At 42.4% G+C, this 15,286-nt stretch overlaps 1 protein-coding gene across 3 annotated transcripts in view; it reads right to left on the bottom strand.

Moving 5' to 3' along the window:
* The window catches only part of Wwp2 (WW domain containing E3 ubiquitin protein ligase 2), a 126,746-nt gene that overhangs the window by 66,190 nt on the left and 45,270 nt on the right, over positions 1 to 15,286 (bottom strand). For all 3 annotated transcript variants that reach the window (XM_046434646.1, XM_046434644.2, XM_046434647.2), the window contains 2 exons: positions 10,307 to 10,444; positions 8,458 to 8,554 (listed from right to left, as the gene is read on the bottom strand). In XM_046434646.1, the coding sequence (XP_046290602.1) occupies positions 8,458 to 8,554; positions 10,307 to 10,444 (235 nt within the window). The remainder of the gene's footprint in view (positions 1 to 8,457; positions 8,555 to 10,306; positions 10,445 to 15,286) is intronic.

Here is a 15,286-nt window from a genome sequence, read left to right as displayed (position 1 = left end):
TGTCTCTGTCACAACTAAACTCTGCCATCATTGCAGGCAAACAGCAAGAGACAATTTGTAAACACACGAGGATGGCTAAATTCCAATAAAATTTTGTTTATAAAAACAGGTAATGAAGATAATAAGATTTATAAAACACACATCTGATAATGGTTTGCTATACAAAACACAAAGAACTCCTAAAACTCAACAATAATAACCTGATTTTTAAAAAAAATGAACAAAAAGACCAAAGTATGTTAATGTGCATGTATAAATATGTCACAACAAAACACATTACTCTCTGCATAATTAAGATATATTAACCGAAGGGAAAAAAAAAAAGAAAAAAAGATGGGACAAAAGATCTGAATAGACACCTTCCAAAAAAAAAAAAAAACATAGATGGCAAATAAGCATATGAAAAGATGCTTCATTTGATATATCATACAATTGAAACAATGAAATACCAGTAGACACTCATTAAAATAGCAGTATCAGAACACTGACAACACCAAATGCCAAAGAGGATGTAGAACAACAGGAACTTCTGCTCATTGCTGGTGGAAAAATGGCATCACCATTTTGGAAGACAGTTTGACAGTTTCTAATAAAACTAAGAGCACCTATGTTCACAGCTACTAGGAAGGCTGAGGAAGGAGCAGGCAGGAGCACTGCTTGAGCCCTGGAGTTCAAGATCAGGCAGGGCAACACAGAGAGACCCTGTCTCTTTGGGGGGAAAAAAAAAAAATTCCTAAGAACACTCCTGCCATGCAATCCAGAGATCCCATTCCTTTATATTTAGCTAAGCAAGGTAAAAAAAACTTCTCTCCACACAAAAACCTACACACAGATATTAATAAGACTTTTATTCATAATTGCCAAAATTTGGAGGCAAGCAAGATATTTTTCAGCAAGTGAATGAGTGAATAAACCGTGGTACATTCAGAGAATGAAATAGTATTCAGCATTAAAAAGAAATCAAGACATGAAAAGACACGGAAAAAATATATATTACTACATGAAAGAACCCAATCAGAAAGGACTACAAATCACATGATTCCAAATATATGTCATTTTGGAAAAGGCAAAATTATGAAAACAGTGAAAAGATCAGTACCAGGGCTGGGGGAAGGGAAGGATGAATAGATAAGCACAGGCAGTGAAACTCTATGATGCAGTACTAGTGTGTTCATCTGCGAAAACCCACAAAATGGATACCACCCACAGGGAACCCTAACATAAACATGAACTTTGAGTGACAATCATGTGTCAATGTGGGTTTGCCAATTCTAATAAGCATACCTCTTTGGTGGGAGAAGAGTATAACAGAGGAGGTCATGGGTGGGGACAGGAGGCACATGGGAACTCCATTCCTACTGTTCAACTTTGCAAAACTGCTCTTAAAAAATAAAAATAAAAACAAACAAAAAACAAGCAGCAGAGCTGGGGTTGTGACTCAGAGGCAGAGCACTTGCCTAGCATATGTGAGGCACTGGGTTTAATACTCAGCACCACATAAAAATAAATAAATGAAATAAAGTTATTATGTCCAACTACAACTAAAAAAATATTTTAAAAAACAAGCAGCAGGGGGTTAGGGTTGTGGCTCAGTGGTACAGCGCTCGCCTCGCACGTGTGAGACCCTGGGTTCGATCCTCAGCACAACATAAAAATAAACAAACAAAATAAAGATATTGTGCCCATGTATAACTTAAAAAATATTAACAAAAAAAAAAAAAAACAAGCAGCAGGCTGGATTTGGCCAATAAACCATAGTTTTCTATAGTGATCATTCACATCCACACCAACATTACCAAATGACTCTTGTTTCCTCGAAGATGCCAAGCTCTCTTACTCCCATTTGCCTTTGCCCAGGCTATACACTCTGCCTGCAGTGTCATCCCCGACTCCAACTTCACTGGTCCAGCAAAGTCCTTTGAAATGCTGCTCAAGTGTGTGAGAACATCTCTAAATCCCCAGTGTAGATTTAGGTACACTTCCCATAATGTCCCTCTTGCATGCGTACATACCAGCACCATGGGATCCGTCACACTGGACTGTGATTTTTTTTCACCCAAATATGTTTCCTGCTAGAGACAGTCCTTGATATCATGAACCAAGACTTTTCATCTTTTTGTGATCATGACCTAGCTCAGCACCTGGCATTCAAAGTGTGGGAAATGGTTACTGCCTTCAACTGCCTTCCTTCCTCCTAGTTCCTAGCCAGCTTTCTGGTACTCGCCACATCCCGCTAGGCTCATACAGAGGAAATGCCAAATAAATACCTACAAAAAAACAGGTCTGAGTAAATAAATGTATCATGCAGCATGCGTCACTATAGTTAATTCATAATTAATAATATCAATATATAATTTAATGTGTGATTAACTTCCATGATTACTTTTCAATGTGTGGCTTGGAGAATGCCCTTGTCCACAATCTGAATCTACTCCATACACACCAACTGCTCAGAAACAAGGGTGCAGGCTCCCTGTGAGCAGGGATGGTGTCCTGGTTATCACTGTAGGAATAGATGAATTTCGCAGATTCCTTTCTCTTATATAATGAGGCCACAGCCAGGTCTTAAGGAAAAGCTGGTGGGCGGGAGGCCCACATGGAAACTGTACAGGTGCTACATTCAGTTTCATGCTCCTTTGTATCTACAAATAAAGCTTTTAGTTGTCTCAAAGGAAGAAGGGGTGGCAATGGCCAACAATGACTGAGAGAATGGCCCAGTTCCCAAGGCTCAAGCTCCCAACCACCCCTCTTTCCCTGTCAGCTATGCTTCCTGATCCACATCACCCACCCCTACCCCCGCCCTCCAGAACTTCCTGAAGTGTTCCCAGCAGGCTCACACTGGACAAGTTTATTTTTCTTTCCTTTCTGGGATAGGCTGTCTGCAGACATAGCCGATGAGCTATTTAGAGCTCACCAGAGACCTTGGGGCTTTATAAGGCTCCAAGAATATAGCTCTTTTAAATCTTCAGAGATCATTAATGCCAAGGCAAGGCAGACAATAAATATGATATATTTTCATCAAAGCAGGACAACAAAGAAGAGTAAAAGAGAAAGAGTGAGAACTATCACAAGAGGTTCTGAAACTTTCACATTTAAGAGAATCACCAAGAGGAGCATGTTAAAATGCAGGTTTAGACCCAGAGTAGCCAATACTGACGGCTGGCGGGGGACACAGGCAAATCCAAGGCCTCCAGCCCTTCACCCCACCCCCACATTCACTTACACTTTTATACTAAATCACATATGAACATAATAAAGGAAAATAAGGTGGTTAAGCCCCCACATACAGCTTCCTAACCAAGGTCCTTTATACTGTTTTCAGACTTATGAATGAAAAACTTTATGATGCTTAAAGCAAATTAAGTGTGTTCTTCCTTTTGTTGTTGTTATTCGCTTCCCTTTCTGACTATGGAAACTTTATAGGAACTCCAGCCTGAGGAACCAGCTGTTGGAGGGAGCCTTGGGCAGTGCCTGGAGGGCAGCATGGCTAGCCACAGACAGTCTATGGGAAATGGGAAGAAAAGTCACAGGTAACCAAGAAACAGCAAACCACAAAAACACTCAAGACATCCTGGCTTTCCATTCTTCAGCATGAAATTTCACAACCATCGGTAATCTAACGGTAACTCCAAAGAGAGTGGCCAGTACCAGCAGGGACCCTCTTCTGGGTTCTTTCCTACCCCATATACACTCCACTGGGCTCCTAAGACAGTGTACTGAACCACTGGACAAGAATGACCATCTCTGCAAACTTCCATCCCCCTCTCTCCTTGGTCCTCCCCTCTCACACACAGGTTTCTTCTCTCCCATAGTTTTATTCGCCTGTTTGACAAGTCTCTGTTACTTCATGAAGATTAGACTCACTGTAGAGAGTGGAGGCCATGCTCCGACATTCCTGGTGGGGCATACACACAATACCAGGTACACAAGACCTTCACAGCCCAAACCCACTTAGGCAAGCTTCCCAAGGGGTCTCGTTCCAGCAAAAGAAGCTAAAACTGAGAGAACTTTAAAGGGTACTGGAGGTACTCCCAGCGCCAACCCGCACACACTGTTCTAGGGGCTTCAAAATGTAAGAGGCATAGCCACCGTGACCCTAGGGTGAGGAACACTGGAGAAGGATGCCGCACAGGATGGCACATTAACAGGCATAATCCTGGGGTTCAACACAAAGCTGTCCTCACTCCAATCAAATACTGAAGAGCATCAAACCAGCCTCCTCGGGACACCAAGCTCGGTGCTGTTGTGATACAGGACCAGGATACCAGCTTATCTCTGAACCCATTCCTTCAAGTTCCCCCCAAAATTCTCAGATCTAAGATTCCTAAGTGACAAAAGTGTGGCTCAGAGGCCAACGTGAAGTATTGATTTAGAATATACATATATATATATATATATATATATATATATACACACACACACACCGGGTAGAATAAAAATAGGTGGCTATTATTGAACCTAGAGAAACCCAAAGGCCTGAAATCTGTCTCTTCAAGGGCAAATGACAATTTCTCCATCACTGCTGTTCAGCTTCCTTAGATTGGTAGGTAATGCTTTTATTTTTTTATCATAAAATATAACATGTGAACACAGGAATATATAAAATATATATTTTTAAAGAAGAAGAAAATGATCATGTGAGATCCACCCAGGCTAAGAAATGACGTGGCCCTAGAAACTTGCTCTATGTGCTTTTCCTCATTCCCATTTCCTCACCACCAAGATAATCATTCTCCTGAATGCAGGGTGAATTATTCCTATCCATTTCTTTGATCTGCTCTGTGTTTTGTTTGAGATGGGGTCTCGCTATGTTGCCCAGACTGGCCTCAAACTCCTGAGCTCAAGCCTGAACAGCTGGAACTACCACATGCCAGCTTCCCCATCCATTTTTTATAGTTTTACCACCTATGAAGGAATCCAGAATAAATGCATTGTTTAGTTTAGCATTTTTTAATTTCATATAAATGGCATTACACAATCTTTTTTTCCTGTGATCTAGTTCTCGTGTTCACATTTTTCTGAGATTCTACCATGTTGACCTAACTGACTTTCAACCACATTTACTATGGGAAAATATTCCACTGTAGAAGCATACAAGTTATATTAACTGTTTATTAATTCAACCAGACCCACTATCTGGTTGCAAACAAATTTATGTCATATGAATTGTGCTATAGTGCCATGCTGGCTTCCATGTGGCAGACCAGATGGTAGACAATTAGAGATGCTTCACTCGATTGTTCTTCAAGAGTAAGATACCAGACTAGAGATATAGTTCAGCTGGTAGAGTGCTTGCCTTGCATGCACAAGGCCCTGGGTTCAATCCCCAGCACCAAAAAAAAAAAAAAAAAAAAAGTAAGATCCCAGGGAGTTTTGAGATTTGGCTCAGCAAGCAGATGATAGCTCTGCCAAGTAAGTTTGGTAGCTGAATCCCTCAGAGCAAACCCTCCACAGTCCCAGTTCCATAGCTCTACAAAGGACAGAGAGGAAAGGAGAGGCTGCTTTGACACTGCAGTCCTCACCTTCATGGACACGTCAGAGCACCTTTGCTTGATCATGGTGCACAGAACCAAGTCCAAGAAAAGCCTACCCTTCAGACAGTGAAAGCTAAATATTTAGTCTATGAAGCAGCAGGCAGAAGCCCATCATTCTCCCTGCCCCAGAGAAGTAAGAAAGCAGAGTACTGCCCTTGAATCTCAAAGGTTCAACTCACCACCTCCCACCCTCCGCCCTTGATAAATTCACTGACAATGCCTCACTTCTCAGGTTTGGGGGGGTTTGCACGCAATAGCCTCCAGGTGCAAAGAAAAACCAAAGCCACCTTCATCAAGGGCTCCTGGGGGTGGAGGCCCTTAGAAAGACACACCTCATCTCAGCTGATTCCAACAATAACCCTGGGAGGCAGGTGATATCCCCTTTTTACATGCCAAAAAAAAAAAAAAATAAGGCTCTGAGAAGTTTAGTGATTTCTCCAATACCATACAGCAAGTAAATAACAGGCCAGGATTTGATCTACACTTTTGGGTTCCAAAGCCCTATACTCTTGACCAGCAGACTACTCTATTAACTGCAGAAGTAAGCATATGTGCACAGTGACCTTACACATGCAGAAGATACTGCCTTTGGGTCATATTTCCAAAAAATGTTTGCTGCTGAATGGCAGCAGGCTCTATATGAATACAGACTAAACATTTAGATGTCAGAGACATGTGAAAAATTCAGACTGGGTCCACTAAAGTGCTGCAACAGCTCAGCCAACTGAGGAAGACTCCCATGCCACCTAAGCTCTCCAGAAGTCCCTGGCCCACCAATAATTCACTGGACATTAACCACCAATAACGTCTACCATGCAGTATGGGCACAAGTGCATCCCATCCATTGAACTCTGGCTGCTGTTTTAACAGGCAACAATCCTCAGTGCAAAGAAGGGTTATCAGGATCTATGAATTTCAAGGTTGATAAACTAGAGAAATTCAGAGACTAGCAAATAGGTTGACAATTGAGAGTCTAAACTTGTTAAGAGCTAGACTCTGCCTCCCAGAGGCAAAATTAACATCAGTGTGTTTGACACAAACTTTCCAAGTCCAACTAAAAAACCAAGCAGAGGTCACTAAGTACCGAAGCTAAAATGGCATCACTCGGGAAGAGAAATTCTAGAGCGTTCCTTGCCCCAGCTGGCCACCACTGAGGAGACAATCATGTGAGATCTCATCTGCGTCATGGAACAGGAACAACTTCTCTTCTCCAAGATGTTCAAGAACACCAAGGCAATAACAGTTCTGGATCATTCCTTTGCTGACACAAGATTTGCAATCATATTGCCAATCCTAACCCTGTAAGACCTGACTAATTTTTCCACCTTGTAAGCCATCTAGCAAGTCATGGAAAGTGAGAATGGTCTTCAGAGTGTTATGTAACACCTTTGCAGAGACTTGGAGAAATGACAACAGGGAATGGCCCTTCAGCTTCCAATGATGTTACAGACAAAAGATCCTCTCCTGCCCATCCCACCCAGACACTTTCCAGTTACCACACCTTCATAAACCCACAAAACCACCACTCTGGAGAAGTTCATTGCTGTCCTCGGAGGAATATGTCAAGATACCATTGGTAGGGGCTAGGGCTGTAGCTCAGTGGTACAGCACTTGCCTCACATGTGTGAGGCACTGGGTTCGATCCTCAGCATCATATAAAAATTAATTAATTAATTAATTAACTAATTAAAATAAAGGTATTGTGTCCATCTACAACTAAAAATATATATATATATATATTTTTTTTTTTTTAAAAAGATGCCACTGGTGTTGGCTGAAATTAAACTCCATTTTTCAAATCATTATTCCCATTCTCTGGGATGTATTTGGAAAAAAAAAATTATCAGTTATTCACCCACTCTTAGTAGATAATAAAATTTACAAACTATATTCATATGATTATTCTTTTCTTTAAACTTCCCTTGAATGTCTGGGGATTTTGTGCATTGTTATAAACAAACAAGCACAGGGCCCAACCCGATTCTGCGGCTCTCTAGTACACTTAAAGCTATTCTCCTACCTAAAAATTAGGTTGCCATGGAAATGAGTTTTGCACCATTAATTCAAGTAAAGGTGGGAATTCCATTCAAAGAAATTACATAATTTGTGATATGCATAGCAATTATTATATAACACAGACTCTTAAGTACACAAGGTTTTAACCAACACTCAAAAGGGTCCACTGGCCAGGCACAGTGGCACACGCCTACAATCCCAGCAGCCCAGGAGGTTGAGACAAGAGGATCAAGAACTCAAGTGAGGCACTAAGCAACTCAGCAAGATCCTATCTCTAAAAAGAGCTGGGGATGCAGCTCAGTGGTCATGTGCCCCTTGGTTCAGTCCCTGCTATCTGCCCCTAAACAAAAATCCACTGGCCACCCTCCAAAAAGAGAAATGCTTGATCAGAAAATTTCACAGCCAAAGACCATGTTCCAAGTACTTTTATACGTATGCTAGAAGGACAACTAGGTTCACCATGGCCCCTGATGTATAAAAAAACAATCAAGTTCTCTGTTCAACAGGTTCTTTCAGCCTGGCACAATGACACACACCTATAACCCCAGTGACCTGGGAGGCTGAGGGAGAAGGATCACAATTTAACAAACCCTATTTCAAAGTGAAAAATAAAAAGGACTGGGGATATAGCTCAGTGGTAAAGCACCCAGGACCACAAAAAAAAAAAAATTTCATCCCAACAACCAATTTAGTTAACCCCAATCTTTGCCAAGGAACCAATGAACCTTCGAAGAATCCTGAGGTCTCTACTCCCCTCTGGATCTCTTTATCATAGCAAATCAGGTATAAGATATCTGAAAATTTCCAGTAGTTTCTAACATAAATTGTTTCTTGCAACTTCCCAGTGTTTCTTCAATAGCTTCAGGCATCTGTCCAACTCTCTTCTCATCAACAAGGGGGGTCTTACCGGGATCTCCCTCCAAAGCAGTTTGTGCTGGGGGGTTGGTGCCGGTTCTCTGAAGCTACAGTTGTCCCACTGGATTCTCTTGAAGGTGGCTGTGATCCTAGAAAGGGGATCAATCAAAGAAAAGGATGGCAACATTGAGAAGCTCAACCCGTTTGAAAGTTGGCTACCAGGCACAGAACTCCCCTGTATTAGTCACCCACATGATGGAACATGGACATGGTGCCTGCTGTAGCCACTGGCACAAGAAAGAATAGGGACAATTATGTGAGATCTTATCTGCCACATGGAACAGGAACACCTTTTCTTCTCCAAAACATTCAAGAACACCCAAGGTAATAACAGGCAGATGCCTTCTAAATTAAGTGAATTTCAACCTCACAAGCATGACAGAGAACAGATGGTAACCATGCAAAGTGGGGGCAAACAATGGGGACGTTTCTCCATAGTGCAACCAGAGAGTTTTTAAAGCTGAATCAGACCATGACACTCTTCTACTGAAAGCCCTTCAGGAGCTTTCCGCTTCTCGGAAGGGGGTTCAACACCCCTACCATGGGCTCTAGGCTGCATGACCTGAGTGGACCTGCCTCTCCAGCCTCACCTCCACCACCCTCCGTGCTTCTCAGGTCCAGTCACCCTGGCACCTCTGTTCCCATCACAGGTGCAGCCATGCATTTTCCCCATGCCCCTTCCCCATGCCCCCAGCTTGATCTGTCTAAGCTTCTCATCTTCTGGATTTCAACTTCCTCAAGGAAACTTCCCTGATCCCCCAGCTTAGACGAGATCTCCCAGAGCAGAGGAATCTCATACTACTCTGTGCCTTCTCGTCCACGGCTTCTGACAGATAATTATTTACATATTTATTCATTTCACATCTAACTTCCCAAAAAAGTCCTGTCCCAAACAAGTAGACTATAAACTTCAAAGAGTGGAAATAATATGAATTTTGCCCATTACCATCTGGCTAGCACCTGGACTAAGACGTAGTATACATCAGGGCTCAATTATGTATTTCTGTGTTAAAGAAGTGACTGATACATGGTTTTTTCTCCATGCACCAAAAGTGCCCAAAGTACTGCTCAGCCCAGTGGAGGAATTCTTGCCAGCAGCCAAGGTCCAGCCAACCACTGAGATTCGTCTAATGGCCCTTGAATTAGAATTCAAATTTCACCCCTTTAAAGGTACAGAACACCTCTCTGGGGCCCTTAAAAGTACCACAGTTACGTCACATCTAACAAAAGATTTATTGAGAAAAATTATGGAGAAATTCAACCCATATCAGACCTCAGACTTCATTAAATAATTTCCTGCTAGATCCAAAGGTGACCAATTTCAGATTAGAGAAAAAGAAATAAACTACCAACATTCAGGACGGGTAGGAGGGAACGCTCTCCAGTTTTCCTATGCTGGCCTGTCTTTTGCTAGTGTGCATCTCTACAGGGCACCCAGTCCCCTCTCCAGCTAACACCATCTCATAAAAACACCCTCAACGTCTCCAGGGATTTAACAGTATTTGGGAGAAGAAAAATGGACCAAACTCACTTTTGCTAAAGATGTTTTATTTTCCAAAGTCCATGTGGAATTAAAAGATGTTTTTCTCTGCTCTCAATCCAAACAATAACACAAAGATGTGACATTTATTTTGGTCCTTGATCAGAAAGCAGTCCTTGAAAAATCATGTCGTGATTTTGAACTGGGAGGCTATGAAGAGTCTGGGCCAGCTGTGAGCCAGGACTGGTTAAGCAGTTCCCAAACCAAGACGTCTGGTGGTGAACCCAGCTCTCAGCATCTCCTGCCCCCTGCCCGGCCCGCCCTGTCCCAGCACAGCCCTGGGGAACAGGGCGGCACTCACCGTCTGTCACGGCACTGCCATTAGGCACATTTCCCAAATCAACAGTTGGCCCGTCCAGGAAAATTGTCAGCTCTCCGCCTGAGACAACACTGCCTTTGTTCTCCGTCTGCAGGTTCAGCGTCAGCTGCGTGTTCTCCACTGTTGGGTACAAAATGCAACATGGATGGACTAAATCAAGTGCACCCTGAGTTATGATTCTGTGTATCAGAACCTTCCACTTGGCCTACTCTGGCTTCCCTAGCAACGTTTTCCCTCGTCTTCAAATCTATCTTGTGGAAGGAAAAATAAAGAGCGGGAAGAAACCTGCCTATGGTAATCGTGGTTCCATTAAGCTGGAGGGGAAACAGTTTTCTTTTTTTTTCCTAAACATTTTCTATCACTAGGTTAACTACACAATTTCTACATGACTGATTTGTTTGCATATAGTTGCAGGACTGTGAGGAGAGAGTAGGGATATTGATGGCCTGCTAAGGAGGAAACTGATTGCAAAGAGCATCCCACTACCCATAGAAGAATGAAGGGAAGAGAAACAGGCCAGACCCTAAGGAAACTTCAGCAAGAGACCTCTTTAGAGGCTTATTCTTTTCTCTTTTGTGATAAAAGATGGTCTTGTTTTGTTCTGTTCTATTGGTGATGGGGAGCAATCCTAGGCCTCATGTATGCTAAGCACATGCTCAATCACTAGGCTACACCCCCAGCCCCAAATGTTTCTAAAATTTTTAATCCTGCTGGGCATGATGATGCATGCCTGTAATCCCAGCTAATCAGGAGGCTGATAAAGGAGGATTGCAAATTCAAGGCCAGCCTCAGCAACACAGTAAAACCTGTTTCAAAATCCAAACAAACAAACAAAATAACATTTGGAATATAGAGGACATTTTTAAAACAATAAAAGCTCAATACAGACAAGTCAGTGTCATCAATCCTATGAAGAGAGAGAGACCAGCCAACTATGAGACCAGGTAAGAAGCAGTTTGGTCACCCAGCCCCTAGGCTACTAGGCAGAATCAGTCCTGGGGGCAAATAAAAAAGATGGGTAATCATGGCAGAAAAATGGAACAAAAAGAAGCAGCAGAAGCACTAACCCTAGGCGGACTAGAAATTACTGCACACACCCCTAAAGCCATACCACCAGGCCTGGCACACTGAAAAGCTTCCATCCAGATAAATATTCTGTCCACACTGAACACTTCAGTTCTGTTCAGTGGAATCCGGTCAGGAGCTGTAACCTCCAAAAGCAGCAGCTTCAGCTCTCCATGGGCCTACAGCCCCCCCACTCCTGCCCACGCTTTACTAAACCGATGGAAGAAAGTGCCACACCCTGGAACCTTCCTCCTTGCACCCAATCCACCACTTCCTTTCATTTCCTAGTTGATACTGTACTATTACAATCTAACTTACGTGTTTTCCAGAACAAGGCTCAGTGTGTCTAGGTAAGTGTTTCTACAAACATAAAGGTGAATTTGAGCACTTTCCAAGGATAAACACCCCCCACCAAGAAATAATAGAACAAAAAGTCAGTTTCAATTCTAAAAAAACAGACATTACCTTAAGAACTTAGCAGAAAAGTCTGAATCAATTCAAGGATCTCTTACAGAATATAGGAATCAGTTACCTTGCAGGCTCTGGGCTTTCCTGATATTTCCTACCATCCCTTCATCTCTCTTTCCTCTACTGATCTCTCCAATTCTTCTTTGCATGTGCTATTTTCAGACAGTTTGGGCCACGGGCCTGGTAAGTTCTAAATGTTTCTATAAAATAACACTTGTACCTTAGAAACCAGTTCTTTCTAGAGTCAAAGAGAGGCTTTCACCACCAGCCCCACTTCATGAATGTGAGTGCACCATCTTGGCTGAGGAGCTTAAGGCCCCAGGCGAGCCCTCGGGTGACTGCAGCTCAGTCCACATGTCACTGCAATTTGGTGTGCAAGATCCCAGGCCAGGCCACACTGCTGAGTTGCTGCCAAATCCTGAATCACTGAAACTATGCAATGGTAAGTATGTGTGTGTTTATTTATTTATTAAAGTCAGGGAGTGTCTCCCCACTCCTATCCCCAGGCACAACCCAGCACCTAAGTCTCTAGCAACATAGCAAGAGCACTGAGTGGGTAGGCTCAGTCAGGCCCCATGGTTCCAGTCTCAGTGCTAGCTACCACTAAAGTACTCAGTAGCAATTAGCAAAGTACTCAACTTGAGCATTGATTTCCCTGCCTGCACCTTCTGTAGAAGACACAGGTCGAGAACTTAGCAGCACCTGGTAATCTGCTAATATGCTGCCATCCTCATCATTTGATTTCCTTTGGTCTAACTTAGCATTCCTTGTATGGTCACTCTAGCCCTTTCTCAGACTTTATTAGGTTATAACAACAAACTCCACAAAATCTTCCAAGGTAAGCCACATAACTACCAAAGGACAAACTGTCTTGTCTTATTCCTAGAACACCTCCCAAAGACACTCAGCCTTTTGGATTCAACAGCACCACTGTTAGAACTGTGTTGATATAAACATTCTAGAAAGGCTCCCTGGATTCTCCCCCTGACATCCCAAAGCCTATCAATTTGTAAATGGAATATGGGCATGTTATCCTCCTTCCTGGAGGGATGATAATGTTTAATGGAAAGGTAGAGGAACAAAAGGCCTAAGCTACTAATTCTGCCCTCCATGATGATCACACTGCCATGGTTCTCTAAAATCACAGATGTAACTTGAATTTTTCTCTCCATGGTCTCATCTTAAAGTTCCAATCCAGCTCTTCTATTAAGTTTATCCACTAATGTCTTCAGCAGAGTCATATTCTTACAGGCTCAGAAGTTACTTTATAGCACTTTAAGACACATTTTACCTTCCAAATCAGCCGGTGAGAGAAGTGGGGTTTTGTTTTTTGTTTCTGTGTGTGTGTATGTGTGTGTGTGTGTGCACGTGCGTGCACAAGCACGTGCATGCACGAGCACGTGTGTTTTCCTTTTAATTAAGTTTTTGAGAACATAATCCTCCACTATTATACTACAAAGAGAGCCCTCTGGTCATATCATAAGCAGGTGATCAAGTTTAGTGTCACCAAAAAACCTTGATGCCACAGGTTTCCTGAGGGGATTCAGTATGAAGTACACAAGGTCACTTTTAAGTTCTCTTACTAAAAGCATTTAACCTGAATCTAATCAAGCCTCTAAACCTACTTTCCAGTTCACATGAACTAAGGTTAGAGAAACAGTTTGAATGATACCACAAGACAACCAGACAAATCCAGAATATGGGACATCTGTCAGATAACTCTTTTGGACTCTTTAAATGAACAAAATAAAGATTCACCAACAACTAAAACAAACTTATAACAAACAGAAAGAAAGAAAGAAAACCAACAAATACTATTTATGAATTTGTATTAAACCTTAGTTTAAAAAAAATTCTTTGGATAATTAAATAAATTTGCAAACAGACTAGATATTATTAGATGGTTCCTGAAGTTACTATTACTTTTCTTAGGTTTGACAGTAACTCTATGATTTTAGATAAGAACATCCTTATTCTTGGGAGATGCCAAGTGGATTACGAGGATACCACACTTATTCTCCAAGAGAATAGGCTGAAAATATTAGAAGTGAAGTGTCATGGAATTTTCAATTTATCTTCAAATGGTTCACAGGGAAAAATGCATACAGCCCCACACTCACACATACCAGTACGAGATGTGGTAAAATGTCAACTGTAGGATCTAGGTGGAAGGCATTCGGATGGTCATTGTATCACTCTTTGAAATCTCTGCATGTTTGCAAATTTTATAATAAAGGGTTGGAAAGAAGAACTTTTTTTTAAATTGGCAAGAATATTTTAAAAATTAAACCACTAAGAACAGAATACCCTATTATTTTCTTAAAAAAAATTAAAATAATTTTTAAAAAAAGCCGGAGCCAGGGGAGCCCTACAATGCATAATGGGACTAAAGAAACCATTAGCTAATTGAGTGACAGACTGGAGCATACAAGCAGGCTGAAAGGCTAAGTGTGACTGGAAAACATATCCTGGAATCTTAGTTATAAATAGCCGTCTCCCACCACCTCACCTCTGGGCCACTGACAACTCTACAAAGGCCCTTTTACTTCCAGTACTTGTTTCTATTACCTTTAGAGGGTATTACTCAAGAATCAAGAAACCGGTGGGGCTGGGGGTGTTTCTCAGTGGTAGAGTGAGTGCTCAGCATGAATGAGGCCCTGGGCTCCATCTCCGGGAATGACAGGAATCCTACTGTAGCACAATCACTCTAGCTGCAGGAGAAGCGAGGGTGGGGGCAGACAAGACCAGGACACCCAAGCACTGGGGTGGGGATGGGGGGGATCCATCCATGAAAGAGTGGGTAGAGTGGGGCGATTTCCACAACTAGACTTGGAGTTAGCACAAAGCTCACCGACTACTCTCAACCTTGGCAGGTCCCGCTTCATCTGAATTCTAGCAGTTCACATTAGTACTGCTATTCTATAGTCACTGTGATTCAACAGAACAAGACAGACTAAAATTTGTGTTCCTGGAGTTTGTATAATCTAACTGGGAGTAAACAGACAATAAGCAATCGGTGTGCACGCTCACACCCGTAATCCCAACTAAGGGTGAGGCAGAAGAATCATGAGTTCAAGCCCAAGCCTGTGCAACTTAGCAAGACTCTGTCTCAAAATAAACTAAAAAGGATGTAGCCTAGTGGTAGAGCACTTGCCTAGAATGTGTGAGGCCCTGGGTTCAATCCCCAGAGAGGGAAGGAAGGGAGGAAGGGAGGAGGGGGGGGGGAGGAAGGGAGGGAGGGGGGAGGGAGGAAGGGAGGGATGAAGGGAGGGAGGGAGGGAACGAACCATAATCTGCCAGAAGATGGCAAGTGCAGTAGGAAAAAAAAAAAAAATGAAGCAGGAATAGGGGATGGAGAGTGCTGGGGGAGACGATTTCAAGTGGAAAAGTCTCACAGGAAGGTAGCAATGGAGCTAAGACTTAAAGCAG

This window comes from Marmota monax, unplaced genomic scaffold (assembly GCF_021218885.2).
Source record: "Marmota monax isolate L192 unplaced genomic scaffold, Marmota_monax_Labrador192_F-V1.1 WCK01_AAM20220418_F8-fsc00024, whole genome shotgun sequence".
Classification (NCBI taxonomy): Eukaryota; Metazoa; Chordata; class Mammalia; order Rodentia; family Sciuridae; genus Marmota; species Marmota monax.
The sequence above is the reverse complement of the archived record's forward strand: the minus strand, read 5'-3'. Positions and strand labels throughout refer to the sequence as shown.